At 36.8% G+C, this 23,432-nt stretch overlaps 1 protein-coding gene across 1 annotated transcript in view; it reads right to left on the bottom strand.

Moving 5' to 3' along the window:
- The window catches only part of EXOC2 (exocyst complex component 2), a 277,362-nt gene that overhangs the window by 136,635 nt on the left and 117,295 nt on the right, over window positions 1-23,432 (bottom strand). Inside the window, exons 13-14 of the mRNA XM_040460631.1 lie at window positions 17,137-17,262; window positions 12,653-12,777 (exon numbers count right to left, since the gene is read on the bottom strand). Of these exons, the coding sequence (XP_040316565.1) occupies window positions 12,653-12,777; window positions 17,137-17,262 (251 nt within the window). The remainder of the gene's footprint in view (window positions 1-12,652; window positions 12,778-17,136; window positions 17,263-23,432) is intronic.

Raw genomic sequence — 23,432 nt, 5'->3', positions numbered from 1 at the left:
TTAACATTATTCTGGGTAAGTCTGTGAAGGTGTTTTTGGATGAGATTAACATTTGAATTGGTAGGCTGAGGAAAGCAGATTGCCCTCCTTAATGAGGGTGGAACCCACCCAATCAGTGGAAGGCCCGAATACAACAAGAAAACTGACCTTCCCTCCAGTAAGGGGGAAATCCTCCAGCTTGACTGCTTTGACTGAGGACACTGAACTGAAACACTGGTACTTCCTGGGTCTTAAGCCTCTTGGCTTTCAGACTGGAACTACAACATACACATTCCTGGGTTTCCTGCTTGATTACTGCAGATTTTGGGACTTGTTAACCTCTATAATCATGTGAGCCAATTCCTTATGGTAAATCTTTCTCTATATACACAGTTAGATACAGAATCAACATCCTATTGGTTCTGTTTCTCTGAACCCTAACACACGGTGGTTTAGTATGTTGTGGACAAAGGGATGAAGCTCTGAAATAAAGGCGCAATTTATTTCAATAGAGTCAAGCCAGTATAAAATTCTAAGTATACTGATCAGTTGGTGCCTTTCTAATTATATCTGTCACAGTACCTAATACTGAACTTTCTGTTTAATGCGCTAGTTATTTCATAGTCCTTCTGTGAAATATTTTTAAATCAAAGAAAAGAGTGAAAAGCAATTTTTAAAATTTGATTATTTATCAAAATTAAAACTAAATTTTGCCCATCAAAGAGGTATTAATGAGTGCATAATGGCATCTAGTAGACAAAATAATCTGTGAACTTTAAGGACTGGTCTCCAAATATATAGAGAGTGGAGGGGGACAGGAATTAATTGTAAGGCATACCTCTTAAAATTATCAATTAAAAAAGTTACTTATTATTTTAATCTGATGAAGAGTCAAATATCTTTAACATACTGAACTATATAATTTTTGCCCTATTTTTAAAAGAAAATCTAATTTGGGAACATAAAGTGCATTTTAATCTACATTTCATGAGTTATGCAACTTAAAAAATGTCAATTACTAATGTTGAAAATTATTTGGATGCTTTACAATTTTTCATTCCAAATTATACTATATTTAAAATATGTCTAAAGGTGAGATCTCAAGCTACTGTTAACCATTTCTTTAAAAACCTTAACTCTTTCCTGCACACACAGACCAAAACTACTTTGTGGTGAGACCAACGGCTAGATTTCACTGTTTTGATTCATGTATTTTACTTCACATGGGCATGACTGGTTTGAAGAACTATTTTTTAAACTGTTGGAAACTCCATCTAAATATTTAACGGATGGGCTCTTAATAAAGCAAATAGTTACTATAACTAGAAAAAATTTTTCAGGTAAATTTTGTTTAAATATTACAGAGCTTTCTTGTATGAGTTTGAATACCAAGTATCAAAAACCTCAGAACTCTTCCCAGTTTTAATTTAATTAAGTTTCAGGATTTCACTAGTAAACTGACATGGTAGGCACACGTTCCTAACTCATCCATTCCTCTCTAGTACCCTTAGTGTCTTTCTAGATTTTCAATAGAGGGTAGACAATTTAAAAACATGCCCAGATCTGCATAATGAATTACACTCAATTAACAATAATTACTAACAACTCTTAAAAGCTTACAAATACCACAGACATATCCAATTCAGTACAACTAATGTTTCACTAAAATATCCCAGATCAAGGGACACCTGGGTGACTCAGTTGGTTAAGCATCCGATTCTTGATTTCGGCTCAGGTTATTTTATTTTATTTTTTTTATGAAATTTACTGTCAAATTGGATTCCATACAATCGGCTCAGGTTATGATCTCACATGAGACTGAGTCTCAGGTGGGCTCGATTGTGAGACTGAGCTTTCAGCATGGAGCCTGCTTGGGACTTTCTCTCTTCCTTTCTCTCTCTCTCTCTCCCCACCCCCCCCCCCTTTCTCTCTACCCCTCCCCTGCTCCCGCTCTCTGAATGAATGAATGAATACCCAGATCAAAAACTTGGGAATTTTACAAACTCCAAAAAGACTCAAAATAAGGCAACTATGATCCTTGTGTGGTAGGCCACCTACGGGAACCAATCAAATTGGAAGGAAGAAACATTTGACTGGAAACAAATAACTAGGTTTAAAATCCATTTCCTAAGGTACTAATTCTTTTGATGAGTCAATCTATCCTGACATTATTCACCATGACTCTAGTAGTTCATCAGTCCACTATTTCTTAATGCTACTAAACTTTGTTCCCTGAATCAGTATTATGTGCCACGCCAATGAGATTTCAAGTACTGGAATAAATATTTTTTCCAAATAATAAGAGCACATTTTCATTGACCTGCTGGACACTGCTATAAGTACTTCACTAACATTAACTCGTTTAATTCTCAAACCAGAACTATACAACTAGGCATAAAGAAGTAAAGTTATTTGCCTAAGGTCACAGCTAGTAAGTGAAATATATTGGATGTTTCTATTAAAACACTTCATGTTCTGTAAGAGGAGCTGTGCACACAATCTGTCCAAGGCACTTAGATGGAAGCATCTACCTTTCCAGTTGTCATGAGCAATCAGGATTAGAGGCGGATCAGATAAGAAGAGGAAGTTATGCCATGATATGGGTGGTACAGCTGTTCCCCACTGTGGCAGAGGGCAAGAAATCCAAACGTGTCCTCAGCACACAGTCACACAACTCTCATGCAGCTAAGAGGAATAAAAATGCAAACTGATGGAGACATGTATGAAAGCAGAATGTTGAGAAAACTTTTTTCAGGACACCAGAAAAGCTGAAATTAAAACATTCTCTTCCTTGGTTTGGGAGGAGCTAAGATGGAGGTGTGTAGAAAATAGAGGTTTGTAGAAAATCCTAGGCTTGTCCTCAAATACCACTAGATAACTATCAAATCATTCTGAATACCCAAAAATCTCCCTGAGGACTGACAGAACAAACTATACAACTAAGGAAGAGAAGAGGTCACATCAAGGAAGATAGGAAGTGCAGAGATGTGGTTTGAGGGACAAACAGATCACAAGTGCTGTGGAGGAGAGGAAGTCCTGGTCTTGGAGAAAGCAAGAGAGAGAGTGGAGTGCCCAGGGAAATGAATAAGGAGAACACTTCCCCAAAGCCAGTGGCTGGGAAAATGAGAAGAGCTGATTTTTGTGAGTGTTTGCAACCAGTAGGGCTCAAAGACTGGAGTTGTAGAGGTTGGCAGGTTTGGCTGGGATAGAGACCTGAGGGCATTGCCCCACTCCTGGAGAGAAAGCAGGCAAGCAACCCTGGCGGCAGACAGAAATCTGAGGATCACCTAAGGTGCATAGGGAGAGACTGTTTGCTCTTCTTGAAGCATACCTGTGAGAGGTAACATTCACAAACACACCTCTTGGGGGACAAAAGAACCAGAGGGAGCCATTTCCTTTGCCTGCACCTAAGCACAGGTGCAGAGACATGTGCTGAGGGTGGCAAACCTGGACACTGACTGTTTAGCCTACTTGCTCCAAATCCCACGCCCCTGAACTCTTGTGTGACTGCTCTTCTGGGTTAATCCTCCATCTGTCCCAACCCAGGAAGACTCTCCCCCAGAAGACCAGCACAGGCCCCCACTATAGCAGCTCCTTAAAGTTTGTGGAGTTTTAAAAGTCAGCAGGCTTGGCTGGTATATAACCCAAAGTGCACTGGACTGCTCCAGGCAGACAAATAATGTGGACACAGATAGCATGAAAACACCAATCTGAGCGGTGCCTGGGTGGCTCAGTCGGTTAAGCATCCGACTTCGGCTCAGGTCATGATCTGACAGTCTGTGAGTTTGAGCCCCGCGTTGGGCTTTGTGCTGACAGCTCAGAGGCTGGAGCCTGCTTCGGATTCTGTGTCTCCCTCTCTCTATGCCCCTCCCCTGCTCATGCTCTGTCTCTCTCTGTCTCAAAAATAAATAAAAACATTAAAAAAAATTTTTAGAAAAAAAGAAAACACCAATCTGAAAAACCCCTGGAATGAATGAGGGGGAAATTATTCACTCTTCTGGGAGTGCTTCTCCAAGACCAGCAGGCATGGAGACCACTCTCTGGAGACAAAGAAGCTGGCTAGCACCATTTTCCCTCCCCTCTCCCTCAGCATAAACCAACTTCAGTAAACAGCACAGTCCCAAAACTGGCTGCCTCACCTACTTACACCAAGTCTTATCCCCCTGCACTCTACTGGTACTGCTTTTCTTGGGCAAGCACAAGAACCAGCACAGTAGGCCCCTTCCTCAGAAGACCGGCACAAACCCCCACACGCACTACATCTACTAACTATAGAGTTCTTCAAAACGTTAGGTGTGGTGGAAATAGCATCAGATCTCATTTAACAAATAGACCAGAGCACACCTAGTTAAAACTGGACACGCTTTGGCCAAGGTCCAAACACTCTCTGATGCAGACAGGGGAAACTCTGTAGACAACTGACCTGAGGGATAAAGCAGACAAAATACAGCAGCAGAGTACATGCAGTACACACCAGAGATACTTCCTGAAGCTCCAGGCCATGGACATTATAGGACTACTCTTTCATAAAGCCATCACTCTCAGGAGCAGGAGAAGACAGAGACCCAGATAAAGTACACAGATGGAGGAATTCATCCCAAAAGAAAGAACAAGAAAAGGTCACAGCCAGAGATCTAATCAAAACATAAATAATATGCCTGGTGCAGAATTTAAAGCAACAGTGAAAAGGATACTTGCTGGGCTTGAGAAGAGTATGGAAGACATCAAGGGGACTCTTACCACAGAGATAAGAGAGATAAAAAACAACCAGTCAGAAATGAAAAATGCAGCAACTGAGATTCAAAACAGACTGGATAAAATGACCACAAGAATGGAAGAAACACAGGAATGAATAAGTGATCCTTATTCAGACATCCAGATCCAGGAGTAAGAGAGAACTCCCATCAAAATCAACAAAAGCAGACCAACCCCAAGATATACTGTAGTTAAATTTACAAAAGTGATAGCAAAAAATCCTAAAAGAAGACAAAAGAAGTCACTATACTACAATGGAACACCCATAAGGCTAGCTGCAGATCTCACCACAGAAACTTGGCAAGCTAGAAGGGAGGGGCACAATATATTCAACATGCTGAATGGGAAAAATTTGCAGCCAAATATAATCTACCCAGCAAAGCTATCATTTAGAATAGAAGGAGAGATAAAGAGATTCCCAGACAAAGAAAAACTAAAGGATTCTGTGAACACTAAACCAGCCCTGCAAGAAATATTAAAGGGGACTCTTTGAGTGGGAAGGAAATACCAAAAGAAAGAAAGACTAGAAGGAACAGAGAAAATCTCCAGAAACAATGACAAAACAGGTAATAAAATAGCACTAAATACATATCTATCAATAATTACTCTAAATGTAAATGGACTAAATGCTCTTTTGATTAAAAGACACAGGGTATCAAAATGGATTAAAAAAAAAAAACCCACAACCAAACCCATCTATATGCTGCCTACAAGAGATTAATTCTAGACCTAATGACATGTGCAGATTGAAAGTGAGGGGCTGGAGAAACATTTATCATGTAAATGGACTGTAAAAGAAAGCCAGAGTAGGAATACTTATAACAGACAAACTAGATTTTAAACCAAAGACTATAACAAGAGATTAAAAAAAAAAGAAAAGCCACTATATGATAATAAAGAGGACTATCAAACAGAAGACACAACAATTGTAAAAATTTATGCCCGCATCATGAAAGTGCCCAAATATGTAAAACAATTAGTAACAAACATAAAGGAATTCTTTGATGATAACATAATAATAGTAGGGGTCTTTAACACCCCCAACTTACATCAATGGACAGATAATCTAAGCACAAAATCAACAAGAAAACAGTGTCTTTGAATGACATACTGGACCTGATGGACTTAACAAATATATTCAGAACATTTCATCCCGAAGCAGCAGAAAACATTATTTTCAAGTGCACATGGGACATTCTACAGAATAGATCACATACTAGGTCACAAATCAGGCCTCACAAATACAAAAAATGTGAGATCATACCATGCATATTTTCTGATCATAATGAAATGAAACTTGAAGTCATCCACAAGAAAAAAATCTGGAAAGATGACAAATACAAAGAGATTAAACAACATCCTACTAAGGAATGAATTGGCCAACCAGTAAGTCAAAGAAGAAATAAAAATAATACATGGAAACAAATGAGAATGAAAACATGATTATCTAAAACCACTGGAATGCAGCAAAAGTCATCCTAAGAGGGCAGTATATAGCAATACAAGCCTACCTCAAGAAGCAAGAAAAGTCTCAAATAAACAACCTAACCTTATACCTAAAGTAGCTAGAAAAAGAACAACAAACAAAACTTAAAGCCAGCAGAAGAAGGGAAATAATAAAGATTTGAACAGAAGTAAATGATATAGAAACTAAAAAACAATAGAACAGATCGATGAAACCAGGAGCTGGTTCTTTGAAAAAATTAATAAAATTGATAAACCCCTAACCAGGCTTATCAAAAAGAAAAAAGACCCAAATCAATAAAATCACAAATGAAAGAGGACAAATAACCAATACCACAGAAATACAAACAATTATAAGAGAATATTATGAAAATTAAATGTCAACAAATTAGAAGAAATGGATAAATTCCTAGAAATATATAACTACCAAACCTAAAACTGGAAGAAACAGAAAACTTGAACAGACTGATAACCAGCAAAGAAACTGAAATCAGTTATCAAAATCTCCCAACAAACAAAATTCCAGGGCCAGATGGCTTCACAGGGGGAATTCTACCAAATATTTAAAGAAGAGTTAAGGAGCACCTGGGTGACTCAGTCAGTTAAGTGTCTGACTTCAATTCAGGTCACGATCTCACAGTTTCCATTCAAGCCCTGCATCGGGCTCTGTGCTGACAGCTCAGAGCCTGGAACCTGCTTCAGATTCTGTGTCTTCCTCTCTCTCTTTGCCCCTCTCCTACTAGTGCTTTGTCTCTCTCTCAAAAATAAACAAACATTAAAAAAATAATAATAAAATAAGAAGAGTTAATACCTATTCTTCTCAAACTATTCTGAAAAACAGAAATGGAAGGAAAATTTCCAAATTCATTCTATGAGATCAGCATTACTCTGATTCCAAAAACAGACAGACTCCACTAAAAAAGAGAACCACAGGTTGGTATCTTTGATGAACATGGATGAAAAATTCTCAACAAAATACAAATTAAATCCAACAGTGCATTAAAAGAATCATTCAGCATGATCAAGTGAGGTTGATTCCTGGGCTATAAGGTGGCTCAATATTCGCAAATCAATCAACATGATACAGATATTAATAAAGAAAGGATAAAAACCATATGATCCTTTCAGTAGATGCAGAAAAGCATTTGACAAAGTACAATATTGCTTTCATGATAAAAGCCCTCAACAAAGTTGATTTAGAATGAACTTCAACATAATAAAGGCCAATGTGAAAAACGCACAGCTAATAGCATCTTCAATGGGAAAAAACTCAGAGCTTTTCCTCAATAGTCAAGAATGAGACAGGATGTCGACTCTCACCAGTTATTTAACATAGTCCTAGCCATAGCAATCAGGCAACAAAAAGAAATAAAAGGCATCCCAATAGGTAAGGAAGAAGTCAAACTTTCACTGCTGATGACATATACAGAAAATCAAGACTCCAGCAAAAAATTGCTAGAACTGATACACAAATTCAGTAAAATCACAGGATACAAAATCAATGTACAGGGGCGCCCAAGTGGTTCAGTCAGTTAGGTATCCGACTGCGGCTCAGGTCATGATCTCACGGTTTGTGGGTTCCAGCCCTGCACCAGGCTCTGTGCTGACAGCTCAGAGCCTGGAGCCTGCTTTGGGTCTGTGTCTCCCTCACTCTCTGCCTCTCCCCTACTCTCACTTTGTCTCTCTCTTTCTCTCAAAAATAAATAAACATAATAAAAATTTTTTTTAAAAATCAATGTACAAAAAGCTGTTGCACTTCTATACACCAATAATGAAGCAGCAGAAATAGAAATTAAAGAATTGATCTGATTTACAATTGCACCGAAACCCACAAGATACCCAGAAATAAATTTAACCAAAGAGGTAAAAGGTCTATAAAAAAAACACTGATGAGGGAAAATAAAAATAACACAAAGAAATGGAAAAACATTCCACGCTCATGGATGGGAAGAACAAACATTGTTAAAGTGTCTATACTCCCCACAGAAATCTACACATTTAATGCAATCCCTATCAAAATACCACTGGAATTTTCATAAAGTTACAACAATCCTAAAATTTGTACAGAAGCACAAAAGAACTTAAATAGCCAAAGAAATCTTGAAAAATAAAAGCAAAGCTTGAGGCATCACAATTCCAGATTTCAAATTATACTACAAAACTATAGTCATCAAGACAGTATGGTAATGGCACAAAAAGAGACACATAGATCAATGGAACAGAATAGAAAATCCAGAAATGAACCTACAACTATATAGTCAATCTTCAACAAAGCAGGAAAGAGTATCCAATGGAAAAAAGACAGTCTCTTCAACAAATGGTGTTGGGAAAACTGGACGGCAACATCCAAAAGAAAGAAACTGGACCACTCTCTTACACCATACACAAAAATGAATTCAAAATGGATGACTGACCTAAATGTGAGACAGAAACTCATTAAAATCCTAAAGGAGAAACTCTCTGACATCAGCTGTAGCAACTTCTTATTAGATATATCTCCTGAGGTAAGGGAAACAAAAGCAAAATAAACTATTGGGATTTCATCAAAATAAAAAGCTTCTCCACAATCAATAAGCAATCAACAAAACTAAAAGTCAACCTTCAGAATGGGAGAAGATATCTGCACATGACATACTGGATAAAGAGTTAGTATCCAAAATCTATAAAGCACTTATAAAACACAACACCTCAAAAAACAAATAATCGTTAAAAAATGGGCAGAAGACATGAATAAATGTTCTTCCAGAGAACACATACAGATGCCTAACAGACACAGGAAAACATGCCCACCATCTTTATCATAAGGGAAATACAAACCAAACTACAATAAGATATCACCTCACACCACTGAGAATGGCTAAAATTAACAACACAGGTAGCAAGAGGTATTGGTGAGGATGCAGAGAAAGGGGAACCCTCTTACACTGTTGGGTGGAATGCAAACTGGTGCAGCCACTGAGAGAACAGTATGGAGGTTCCTCAAAAAGTTAAAAATAGAACTACCCTACAATCCAGCAATTGCACTACTAGGTATTTACCCAAAGGATACAAAAATACTAATTCGAAGGGGCACATGCACCCCAATGTTTATAGCAGTATTATCAACAATAGCCAAATTATGGAAAAGAGTCCAAATGTCTATCAGCTGATGAATGGATAAAGTAGACATGGTAAAGGATAAAGACTCCAGATTCTAAGAGACATATGCACCCTGATGTTTATAGCAGCATTATCGACAGCCAAACTACGGAAAGAGCCCAAATGTCTGACTGCTGAATGGATAAAGATGTGACATACATATATGTGTGTGTGTGTGTGCGTGCACACGTGTGTGCATGTAATGGAATATTACCCAGCCATCAAAAAGAATGAAATCTTCCATTTGCAATGATGTGGAAGGAGCCAAAAAGTATTATGCTAAGTGAAGTAAGTCAGAGAAAGACAAATAATTATATGATTTCTCTCATATGTGGAATTTAAGAAACAAAACAGAGGAACATATGGGAAGGGGAGTGGAGAGAAAAGAGGGAAACAAACCACAAGAGACTGTGAATGACAGAGAACAAACTGAGGGTTGATCAGAGGTTGGTGGCAGATGGGTTAGATGGGTGATGGGTATTAAGGAGGGCATTTATTGTGAGGAGCACTGGGTATTATATGTAAGTGATGAATCAGCAAAGTCTACTCCTGAAACCAATATTATACTATATGTGAACTAACTAGAATTTAAATAAAAATTTACAAAGATAAAAAAAATAAAGAAGATTTGGTGTGTGTGTGCGTGTGTATGTATGTGTGTGTGCATGTGTATGTGTACACATACACACAATGGAATATTATTCAGCCATAAAGATGAATGAAATCTTGCCATTTGCAAGAATGTGGATGGAGGTAGACAGTATTATGCTAAGTGAAATAGGTCAGTCAGAGAAAGACAAATATAATATGATTTCACTCATATGTGGAATTTAAGAAACAAAACAAATGAACATGGGAGGAGAAAAGAGAGGCAAACCAAGAAACTGACTCTTAACTATAGAGAACAAATTGATGGTTAGGGAAGTAGGCTGAAGGGGAGGAGGTAGGGCACTGGAATGGTTTAAATAGATGAGTATTAAGGAGGGCACTTGTGATGAGCCCCAGGTATTATATGTAAGTGATGAATCACTAAATTCTACACCAGAAACCAGTATTATACTGCATGTTAACTAACTAAAATTTAAATAAAAATTTGTAGAAAAAAAAAAAATAAAGCATTCTCATCCTCAGTAGCAACAAGCAACTCTGCATTTATCAAGGGCAGCCAAACTCTACATTTATCTTATGGAAGACTCACTTCCCCTGTATAGTTAACTTCTCAATAGAGTTTTTGTATAATCAAGTGATACAAAAAGACAGAAGACATATATTATTTAATGCTATAATATTTTAATGTTATAAAGCACAGTAACTAATACACTGCTGAAAAGGAAGAAAAAAATATGGTGATAACTCATGCTTAAGAGCTCAGTTTTTATGCACTAAGGAGTTTTGTCATACACTATAGTTTTTCCATTTTTCATACACCAAGGAAATTTTATGGTTTAGATAACTAACCATTCATACAAACAAGGATCTACCTGGTTTAAAAGAAAAGAGTCAGTGAACCAATGAGAATTAAACATACAAAGGAAAACAAATTGCTCCAGAGAATAATTCTATTTCTTTTAGAAGTCGCGTGAATAAATGTCCATGCGTCAAGAGAGAAAAGATGGACCCCTGGAGTACCAAGACACCCAACCACTTTCCATGAAGGAGAAGAGGTCTTGAACCACAAAGGTGTGCTTACATCCAAAATACCAAAACCAGTTAGCCCTTTCCATATCCAATTTCTATGTTCTATTTCTATGCAAGTATAAAAGAGCAGGAAATAGCCATTATCCTCATGAAGATCTCTACCTGTCCCAGCTCCCAGGGACAAAAGGAGTTCTCTGTAGAGAGACAAAACCAGAGCTGTCTTCTCCTTGTTACAGCCGGGGCCTCTTTGGCAGCTGAAGGCGAAGGGCATTAGTGTCTACACTCCAGGGCCTGGGGGCTTTTCATGGGGCACTTGAACTGAGAGTCTGGAATGATGAGTCTGAATTCCGTGTGCTACACACAAAAATCAGTCATTACTGTGGAGGGAGAATGCCGCAGGCTGAGGGGCAAAGCACAAGATAGCACCCCACCCCTACCCCAGGTGGTATCTGTGTGATATTCCTGGACACTCCCAGCTACCCAAGAACAAAGGAAAGGGGTTTAAATGCTTGCAACTAAGGCAAATGAAAAATTAAATTCCCTTACTGCCTGCAGCCCATTGACAAGTCCTTGAAACTAGCAGAGTGACCTAGCTTTAGGAGCTCAGCTGCCTCCATGATGACACTTTGCTAGGGGCAAAAGAGAACCTTGACTTAACATTGTCTCAACCTCCTGAGGATCCTGTAAATCTACTTCCTTTATCTCAACTGCTCCAGGACATATGCTGGCAATCATGCTCCAAGCTTATGGCCCCTGATATGCATCTGAAGGGTCTCCTGACTGAGGTTTTATAAAATGGTGATAAGGGTGTTTCCCCAGCAACAGCTAGCCCCTCTGAGGTCCTGAAAACCTTGCTTCCAAAATTTCTTAGAGACTTATTCTGTCCCTGACTCCCTCCCAACCTGAGGGAATATAATGAGTTATCCCTCAGGACCCCAGTGCAGCTCTTCCTGCCCATGGGTCCTCTCCCCCCATGCTTTAATAAAATCACCTTTTTGCACCAAAGACATCTTCAAGAATTCTTTCTTGGTCGTTGGCTATGACCAAGACCCCACCATCACCCCAAAATCTCATCAATTACTTTCTGTTCATAATTTCTATGCTACCAATTATATTATGATTAAGACACTAAGTGAATGTGCAACTTTTGAAAATTTAAATGCAATAGCTTCTATGTGCTGATCACAGTGGGCTAGAAAACAAGATCATTTAATTCTTTCCAGCTAGAAACCTCCATAATTTCAGACCCATGTGCAAGCTCCTTTTACCTTTATCTTCGTTTTACCATTTGTTCATAATCAACTGTACAATAATTTCATCTATAATTTTACCTAACTGGCAATCTACTCAACTCTAAATCCTTGAAGATATTTCACATTTTCTTTTTTTCTTTAACTGACTCTCATTTAATCCTCATGACCACCTTTTGAGACAGATACCCCTACTCTCTTTTTACATTTGAGAACACTCAGAACAATGAAGTAACTTGTTTAAGATCATACAGCTATGAAGTGTTAGAGCTTTATAGAACTCTTAATTAATCTTAAAATATCTGACAATATTAATAGGCTTTGGGACTCAAGTTTTTAAAAAGTCACTTAGAAATCTAAAATTTTTTAAGACTAGAAATTAATTCACAATGACTTAGCGACATCTACAGTCAAATTTGTATACATACCTCACTGAAAAGGCTTCCATTAACATATGAAATCCAGAGTTTCCAGAAGTTAGGCAGCTGACTTAAAACAAGCTTGGTCAGTTTTTCAACAAATGCCACCCGGTGAGGAGTTTTGTATCTCCATGCTAAGGGGGGAAAATACTATGAATATACTTTGAGTCAAGAATAAAAATTGGTTTCAACATATTACTGCTCCCCCACCTAAAAATGTGTTGCACTTTGTCCCACTTTGGCTACAGAGCTTTAATTTATTGATAGACCAATATCAGTAAATGTTCTTTTCCACATCACACTACCAAAGCCTGCCAGCACACAGAATACACTTTAACCAGAGGTTCCTGTTTTTCTCAAAGGGGCATGGCAGACTGGTCTGGAGGGCACAGCAGGAGAAGGAGGATGCTTTGGCTTTTCAACCTTGTCTTCAGGATGTTCTACTTCCCTCAAAAGTCCTACCCTCAAACAGCAAAGTAAGGCAAAGTCAGGGCAAGGCCAATTAGCCTTAAATTTGAGGCAAATATCAACCAGTTGGAAATACCACTGTATGGGGGTGCCTGGGTGGCTCAGTCAGTTAAGTGTCTGACTTCGGCTCAGGTCATGAACTCACAGTTCTTGAGTTCGAGCCCCACATCCAACTCTGTGCTGACAATCTAGAGCCTGGTGCCTGCTTCAGATTCTGTATGTCCTTCTCTCTCTGCCCCTTCCCAGCTTGCGCCATGTGTGCATGCTATCTCTCTCTCTCAAAAAATATATATAAACATCTAAAAAATTAAAAAAAAAAAAAAAGGAAATGCCACTATGATAACTTGATTCATTACTGAATTTTCATCATGTAAAAGGAACATATTCAAGTATAATCATATAATGAATAACTTCCCATGACAAAGAAATTTAAGAAAAAATAAAAATACTGAAGTCTCTTGGGTTACATATCATTTAATGCAGTTATTGTTGCAAGTGGGAAATAACATCTTATAGATTTCTTATGGGAATAAGTTCATTGGAATAAAAACAAATTAGTAATTTAAAGAGCATTAATCACTTCCAATCTCTTTCCTTTTTCTTTATTGCATTCTTTCCTGTTTCCTTCTTCCTCCATGCCTTGCTTCCTGGCCCTGCTGTTCTGTTTCACAGCCTCCAGCAGGAGCAGGCAGAGGCATCCCCACTGTCCAGTTTCACAGCAATGATCAGGAGAACTTCTGGGGTCAACTTCTAACTTCTATTCAGCAATTTCAAAGACCGGCCAGATAAGAGAACTTTATTAACTCCTTTATCAACTGTCAGCTTCCTTTCAAATTACTCCTAGGCAAAAAGTTTTGTTGCTATAATTACTGTTGTTATTCTGGGGGGGGGGGGGGGAGGAGGGAGATGGATTTTATTTATTTTAAATGTTTCGTAGTATTTTAAAAAGACAAGATGTGGTTGGAAAAGAAAACTTAAAAGGTATACAGAACAAAGTGTATCTCCCAGTAGTTCTCCATTTGCCCAGTTCCCAGCTGCAGCCATAAGAAACCACTGTTATTAGTCATTTGTGATTCTTTCTGAAATGTCTTTTATATACACAAGCAAATATAAATACACATTCTCCCCACCCACCCACCCAAATGTTCTTTCACACAAATGAAAGCAAACTCAACACAATCTTTTGACACTTGGCCTTTTTTTCATTTAACAGTGGATCCTGAAGTTCTTCCCTATTCATACATAAAATGTTTCTTTTTTCCCCCCATAAATACATTTGTGTACAGCTGACCCTTGAACAATACAGAGGCTAGAGACACCGATCCCCTGCACAGTCAAAAATCTATGAATAACTTCTGACTCCCCAAAAACTGAACTACTAATAGCCTACTGTTGACCAGGAAAGTTACCAATTACATAAAGCAGTCAATTAATACATATTTTATGTGTTATATGTATTATACTGTACCCTTACAATAATACCTTTTTAATTTTTTCTGTATTTCAATGATACCTGGTTCATCTTAAGAGTTTTTTCAAATTGTCACAAGTCTCCAAAAAACTTTCCAATATATTTACTGAACAAAATTTATGTATAAGTAGACCTACACAGTTCAAACCAGTGTTGTTCAAGGGTCAAATGTATTTCATATTTTGTATGTATAATTTTTAAAAATTCCCTTTTAATGGATAAGACTGTTTCCAATGTTTTGTCATTAAAATTAGTACTTCAAAAAAAAACACAAAATAAGTGTTTTAATCAATAACTTTTTACCTACAACATTTAGCACATATGCAAGTATCAGTATAGAATAAATTCTCAGAACAAGAACTTCTAGGTCCAAGAGTACATGAAGTTGTGATTTTAAAAAGTATTATTAAACTGTCCTCTACAGGGATTCTTTACACACCCACCAGCAACACACATAAACACATATAAGCTTCTTTATAATCTTACCAATGAACAAACCAAATACATAAAACCTAAAACAATAAAAATTTAGGGATTTTGCCAAACTCACATCCCATCGTTCTTCATAGCCTTTTAAATTTTTACTGTGAGGCTGAATACCTGCCTTCATATACTTAAGAGCCATTCAGACTTCCTATCTGTGGCCTACAGAGCCTCTTTACCTCTTAGGTATATTAGCCCTTTGTCTATGAGTTGGGGGGAAAAGCTTTAAATTGTTGTCACATACGTGAAAGGCATAGTTCTTTATTTAGGGGTACATTACAAACTGTACTTGTCTATTTGGCCAATATTTATTAAGTGTCCTGTGTCTTAATCCTGTGGCTATACCATAACGTCTATGATGCTGACCACTAATACTGAATGAACAGAACAGGTCTTTGCCTTCATGGAGTCTACAATTGAACAGACAACCAATGAAAGGAGTCCTAATGATAATGTGATATGAGTCTAATGAAATTAGAGGTATTTTTCATCTTGAGACAGAGCTGAAAGAGGCAAAACAAATACAGATAAGCACTGTTTTCCAAATGACAGGCAGCATGCTACATAGCATAGACCACAGCCCAGTGCATGATGGGCCAATGATAATAAATAGGAGAAGAAAATCTAAAAACTGAAGCACTGAAACACGTGCCTCATGTGGTGGCAAGTAGACTGTTATGATATATTCCCCCAAATTAGTGTTTCAAAGGTTTGAGCTCCTCCATGCAGCTATATTGATCATTACTTATATAACACTATTGTGAGAAATTCAACTAGTATCCTTATCTCATATATTCTTTGCAAGACTATTTGCTGGGAAATTAAAGTGAAAACACCCTATGCTGAACCAAGTCCTTGTTGGCTCTGATGCTGAACAAGCTCTCCGAGTGGCCTGGCTTACTGCACTTCCATGTATTCTACATATACACAGTATATAGACATTCTACATATATGGACCACTGGGTCTCAAAGATCAGTCTGTCATGGAGAATGCCTCCACTCCAAAGAAAAATAAGGAACAACTGTTTTCTCACCAACGTAAAGAAAAATTTCTTTAAAAAAAAAAAAACAGAGGGGTGCCTTGGTGGCTCAGTCAGTTAAGTGTCCGACTTCGGCTCAGTTCATAATCTCATGGTTTGTGGGTTTGAGACCCACGTCAGGCTCTAGGCAGACAGCTCAGAGCCTGGAGCCTGCTTCAGAGTCTGTGTCTCCCTCTCTCTCTCTGCCCTACCTGACTCACGTTCTGTCTCTCTCCCTCTTGTTGTCTCAAAAATAAGTAAACATTAAAAAAATTTAAAAATCACACACAAAAAAGTAAACTCCAATACTTATAAGAATAACATAAAATACCTTAAAATAAACTTTGAGGTATTTACTTTTAATATAAAGTAAGATATTTCTATTAGCCTATTTGGATTTCTTTCTTTAAAAAAAAAAAAAATATTCTTAAGTAATCTCTACAACCCAACATGTGCCTTGAATTCACAACCCTGAGATCAAGAGTCACATGCTCTACTAACTGAACCAGCCAGGCGCCCCACCCTATTTGGATTTCTTAGATTTGTTATTGAGGTTATAAATAACTAGTGACTAACAGCATTTAACTGGTACCCAAATGCATTATAACCGATATATTTTGTATCTCACACAGGTAAATAAACAATAGGTAAATATCAACTTTACAAAGGAAATGTAATATAGTTACAATTCAAGATACTTTATTCTCAGGAAAAAATGATTAGTAATTAATATATTATTAACCCTTCTTTCTAAACCACGTTTTAAAATGCATACAAAAGGTGTTTCTCTGTACTGACTATAGAAATTACTTTTATTACAAATGTCATCTTAAAGAATTTCTCACAAAATATTTTCTGTAGCATATTCTTTAAAAGTCAACCACAGGAAAAATTAAAGTAGACTTTAACTGTGTATGTTGAATATACATTCACCTGTGAAGGTTGGTAATACTTAGCAGCAGCAACACAAGGAAAATTTCCAAGACAAAAATGTCTGAAATTACAGAAGTACAAATTTAAAAGACAAAGTAGGAGTAGAGAGAGATACTTACTGTCATCTCGACCAGACTGAAAGCTGCTGCCCCTCTTTAATGACGCTGTCTGACTAAGATGACCCAACACCAAGGGACGTGTATCACTGTCCAGATCCAACATGGGACTGTGAAGGCCTGGGGTACCTAGAAGAGAGGTGACATTTCCATACATTCCATATGTTCTTATTTAGTTGATGTAATGAACTGCTTCTCAGAGTTATTTCTTGATCAATTGTTCCATTCTTTTAAATAAAACATTCACTAAGCAAAATAAAAAAATGTTTTCTCTTAATAGCTTTTAAAAGTCATTCCCACCATGACAGATTTGTAGGATTCAATCCATTTCTTTGGCTTAATACAGAGAGGTAACAAACCATGAAAGAAACTTATGTTTCATTTTAGAATGAATATTCAGCAATACTGGCAGGGGCAAGGGTGGGACAAAGTCTACAAATAAAAATCAGGATGAGAAATCCTTTTTTGAAAAACAACTTGGCGCTTGGAAGTCACGGAGTTCTGATTCTTTTGATGGAGCAGACTTACAGCATAAATCTTTAACTTTCCTGTAAAATTTAAATCTCCAAATCCTATGATTTCTTTGGTATGTGGGATTTGATCCCCTATTTCTATTCCTGATGCCAGCCGCCTAATTTGGATCCTTCCCACCTCACACTGTTAATATTCCAGAAGCCTAACATTTTACTACTGTCCAGAAACTCTCTTTACTGTCTGGATTAATATCACCAAAATAGTGCTTTCTTGATTCTCTTCTCAGAAGTCTTCCACAAAACCCTTAGACATCCAACCCAGGGGTGCCTGGGTGGCTCAGTCAATTAAATGCCCAGCTTTGGCTCAGGTCATGAACTGGCACCCTGTGAATTCTAGCCCCATGACAGGCTCTGTACTGACAGTTTAGAACCTGTAGCCTGTTTCAGATTCTGTCTCCCCCTCTCTCTGCCCCTCCCCCGCTCATGCTCTGTCTCTGTCTCTCTCTCTCAAAAATAAATAAACATTAAAAAAAAATTAAAAAAATAAATCCAACCCAAATTATTCTAAAAACCAGGAAACATTTTTTCCTAAAATGGATATCAAGAACTATTAGTATCCCATGTTGCTTAATGAGTTAGTAAGACATTGGCTTTAGGTGGTAACATTTGCCTTGTCAGTCTGTAGAGGCATCTACACCACTTTGAGCTCTTTAGTTGGGCATCCAAAGATGTTCAAAACAAACTGAATTCAACACATTTACAGAGAATTTGCCATGCATAGGACATTTACATATTCTCCCTATGAAAAATCATCTTACATTTTTCTGCCTTATATCCTACTCTCTCCACCTGAAAGGCCTCACCTATCCTTCCTGTCCACCCACTTAAACTCTCATTCTTAAAAACGCGACTTGAGGGGTGCCTGGGTGGCTCAGTCAGTTGGGCTTCAGACTTTGGTTCAGGTCATGATTTCACGGTTCGTGGGGTTAAGCCCTGTGTCAGGCTCTGTGCTGACAGCTCAGAGCCTAGAGCCTGCTTTGGATTCTGTCTCCCTCTCTCTCTGTACCTCCCCCATTAGTGCTCTGTCTCTCTCAAAAATAAATAAACATTAAAAATTAAAAAAAAAATAGGACTTGAATTACAGCTGCTCCATGAAGTCACCTCTTATTCCAACTCAAAGTGTTACCTATCTTCTCTGCCTTCTGACACAAGTGAAAAGTAACATAATTCAACTGACTTGACATTCTACCTTCTGATGTTCATTAACAGTCAAGTTACTCCTATTTCCAAATGAAAATACTATTTCTCAGGTGTAAGGATTAAATATTATATCTGTGTCCATAATCACTGGACCTTCTGCAAATAACTCCCTCAATATATACTGAGTGACTGGTACTAAATTATTCAGTAAGAACTCTATTCCTTCTTTTATAACTTAGTAGAATAATAAAAGCTTATAGATTTGTTTTCAGATACAAAAGATAAAACATATCTATGCCACTGATAATATTAGTTATTCAGTAACACTGACAAGTATTTATTGAGTACCTCCTATGTGCCAGTAACTGTAGACCCTGAGGATAAGGTGATGAATAATAGACAAGGCCCTGCTCTCAAAATGTTTACATTCTGGTAGTGGAGGCAAAAAAATAAAGCAATAAATAAAAAAATACAGTAAAAACATGCTATGGAGAACCTGCCTTCACAAGCTCCTCCTAACATGAGCCACTTAACATGATACACTATGAGCTATTTCCTTGTATTCTCACAAATTCTACTAAGGTAGGGATTGTAAAAATAGAAATTAAATCATTTGAACAGATTTTTTAGTGGAACAGAATTTTATTGAAGAAATACTATGTTCTACTAAAGTGCTAAATATAAATAATTTATTTACCTGCATTTCTACTTTGGAAAACAAAATAAATGATATGTGATACAGAGTAAAAAAATACAATGGAGAAACAGTATTTTTATAATTGATTGTTTTCTGTATTAAAGAAGTTGTGTGTAGAAGCTTTAATGATATGACATTTTCCTTTGCAGTTACACAGTTGCCACTGCTATTAACTATAGAATTCAGGAAATTAGTATCATAATATCAATTTTCTGACATACTTTAATAGGAAATATAAAGAAGACCAAACTTATTTAGCATCACAATAAGTATTTACATTAAAATTATAGTATAAATAAAATTTTATATAAAAAGGTACAAAGAATGTTTTACTTAAAAAAATTTTTTTACAAATATTTATTCACCTTTGAGAAAGAGAAAGACAGAGTGCAAGCTAGGGAGGGGCAGACAGAGTGAGAGACACGGAATCTGAAGCAGACTCCAGGCTCTGAGCTGTCAGCCCAGAGCCCGACACGGGGCTCAAACCCACGAACTTTGAGATCATGACCTGAGCCAAAGTCAGATGCCCAACCGACTGAGCCACCCAGGAGCCCCTAGAACGTTTTAATTTTAAAATGTTACAAGTTACTCTTCAAGGTTTCAGAAATATACGTTTTAATTTTATTTTAATTTTTTTAATGTTTATTTTTGACAGAGAGACAGAGACAGAGAGACAGAGAGACAGAGACAGAGTATGAGCGGGGGAGGGGCAGAGAGAGAGGGAGACACAGAATCCGAAGCAGGCTCCAGGCTCTGAGCCATCAGCACAGAGCCCAACACGGGGCTCGAACTCACAAACCGCAAGATCATGACCTGAGCCAAAGTCGGACACTCAACCGACTGAGCCACCCAGGCACCCCCCAGACTATACATTTTTAATTAAGAAGGAAAACACTTCCTAGTTTCCTAAAAATACATTATGTACCATTCCTACAGAAAAATATAATTATCATTATTCAAGTAGATCCTCAGAAAAAGATTTTCCCCATAAATAATGTCTTTACAACTTTAATTTAAATAGTTTAATTTTAAGTAATTTATGAAGTTTAAGTAAATCTTGGAATTTTGAAACTGTTAAAGCACTGATTTATCTTCCCCTTTAATAACAGAAATTATATTATGAATATGCTTTTCTTCTATTAGAAACCATATCATCATTTTCTATTATATCAGGAAAAGAAAGTTTAACATGAACTGATTTCTTAATTGGCAGTGTCAAATTACCATCCAGTGTAGCACAGCACCAGGGAGTTAAAACACCATATACACCCTCAGGACTAACCAGCATCTGGAACAAATCTGTAAGACGCATTTTTACTGAGTGACCAGAAGATAGCGCAACAGCACCACACACATTCATCAGCCCTGAAAACTCAACAGTGGGCATTAAACTCGCAAATGCATTTCTCTAACATTTTTTTTTTTTTTTTGCTCTAAGAAAAGGTCTTATCATCAGTTATTTTACAGGGAATTAGGAAGATTATCCTTTGAAGAGAAAATTAAAACATTTTAAATCTCATTTAACAGAAACTACTATCAAGTGTCAAAAGAAAAAAATCCTTGAGGATTGACAGCCCTTTTAAACTTAAATTACATGATGTGGCATTCCTACACTATAAAATTATTACAAATATGAAGTGGTTTTGACGATAAGTAAAAAGAAAACAAAAAAATGAGAAAAACTATTTCTGTAACATCAAATCAACAAAAGGCTTTAAAATACCTTACAAGAAATCAGCATATTTTCTTGGCTGTTTTACAACACAAGGATAGCAACATCTTTTGATGTGTTCATGAGACATACATACATTATACAAAACATATGTTTATTAAATGAGAATAATTAGCTGGGGCGCCTGGGTGGCTCAGTCGGTTGAGCGTCCGACTTCAGCTCAGGTCATGATCTCACGGTTCGTGAGTTCGAGCCCCGCATCGGGCTCTGGGCTGATGGCTGAGCTTGGAGCCTGCTTCGGATTCTGTGTCTCCCTCTCTCTCTGCCCCTCCCCCATTCATGCTCTGTCTCTCTCTGTCCCAAAAATAAATAAACATTAAAAAAAAAATTAAAAAAAAATAAATAAATGTGAATAATTAGGAAGTTTCATAAAATCATGCTCTGACTTATGTGCAACTGAAACTTATGTTACTTACTTGTGTGTTTTCCCTGACAACCTAAGTTATCTGCCCCTGCATACAAGATGGTGTTCAAGTGTATACACACAACTTCAGTTCTTTCATTAGAATTTTAGCTTGCAATGGAACATTTTACAGGTGACAGAGACTAAAGTTTTTGTAAAATTGTGTTTGGCTATGTCTTTCTCAATACTGCATTAGGTTATGAGAAATCATTTGTTTTCTTGGCAGTAAATTTTCTCCAGAAATTAACTGTTTCGACAATTTTTTCTAGATGAAAAAAAATTAAAAGTAGGATTGCAGCCTTGATGAAAGGTTATCACTTTCTGGCTTCATTTGTGCTAATACTAACAACATGTTCACTATATTTGAAATTGAGGCAGGGATTAACCCAGGATTCTCATGGTTTTACAACTGGAATGGAATTCTACAGCTAGCTGAAGGAGTCATAATAGGCCAATGCTTCATCACCTGTAAAAATCAGGACTTGAAACTATAAAAATTTTAAAGTCTTTTTTGGCTGTAAAATAATGATTCTAAGATATGAAGTTTAAATCTGAAACTTTATATCACCACTGAGAATAAAATGGAAAATATGTTTCTTTTGCTCACTATTCCTACAACTTAGGTCACTGATTACTGTTGTTATGTAAATGTATAAAAAGTCTGCCTCTACAGAGCAAATGTGAAAATTAAGCCTTAAATGGAAATTATATAAAGAAAATATAAAGACAACAAAAAAGTAACAGTGAAACCTATTTTGAAATTCATCAGAATTTGTTCTGAAATTCATCAGAATTTTGTTACAGCTTGGCTATTTTAAAGACACGAAGCAGGGTAACCAATAAATACATTCAAAGGAATAAATGCTTATAAGATCAAAATTATTTGGCTATAAACAGTTAGCTGGGGAACAGTATAAAGACTACTCTGGAGACAAAATTCCACACAGAAACATACCCGATAGCATGAGAACCAACACTACAGTACTTCTAGTTCCAAAATCCTATGTGGTATTTGCAGGAAAAATGATAAAAACAAAATCCTAGAACTAAAAGGGTATATAGCCATGTCTTCTAAATTCTACAAACTAGTATTTGAGTTACAGTTTCACCAATATATCAAAAAAAAAAGATACATGGCTTATCTACAGATGCTGGAAGAAGCATATTGGGGAAAAAAAAACTTTCAAACACTTAAAATTTTTAAAAATAATAACTTCTTAATTACTGACAATCAAAAATCTATGTTTTATTTCTCCAGTTAAAGCTTCTATACCTCAAAAGGAACTTTTTCTAATTGTGAGTACGTAGGAGAAATTAACAGATTGTAAACAAACATAAAATCAGAAAAACCCTTTTAAGGATACTATATAAACAGAACAGAAAATTTGTTTTAATTAAGAGAAAAAGAAAAAGATGTTTTCAAAAGCTGCAGAAGTTATTTTCTATAGGACACTAATAAAACAATCCTAGTCACTTCACTAAAAGAATAAAGCTGCAAGCGTAGAAATAATCAAAAGTTTAAAATGTATTACTTTTCTAAAAGAAAATAAACAATCTTTCACAATTTGCTCTTAAAAGATCTGAAAAGATCTTCCCTTAGGCCCAAGAACTTAATGGTTTACATTAAAACATTGATTCCTAAGGAAAAAAACCTGATAATGAATTTGATTTTGTAGAAAATGCTTATTGTACCTAGTACTCCAAAAGAGTTCCAGGAAACCTTATCATGTATCAATCAAATCCTTTCAACTCAAGCTGTGCAAGTTTTCCCTATTTTCAATGCAAATAGTAGTC

Source organism: Herpailurus yagouaroundi, unplaced genomic scaffold (genome assembly GCF_014898765.1).
Source record: "Herpailurus yagouaroundi ecotype Mexico unplaced genomic scaffold, PumYag 250, whole genome shotgun sequence".
In the NCBI taxonomy this organism is placed as follows: domain Eukaryota; kingdom Metazoa; phylum Chordata; class Mammalia; order Carnivora; family Felidae; genus Herpailurus; species Herpailurus yagouaroundi.
This window is presented reverse-complemented; position numbering and strand designations above follow the sequence as displayed.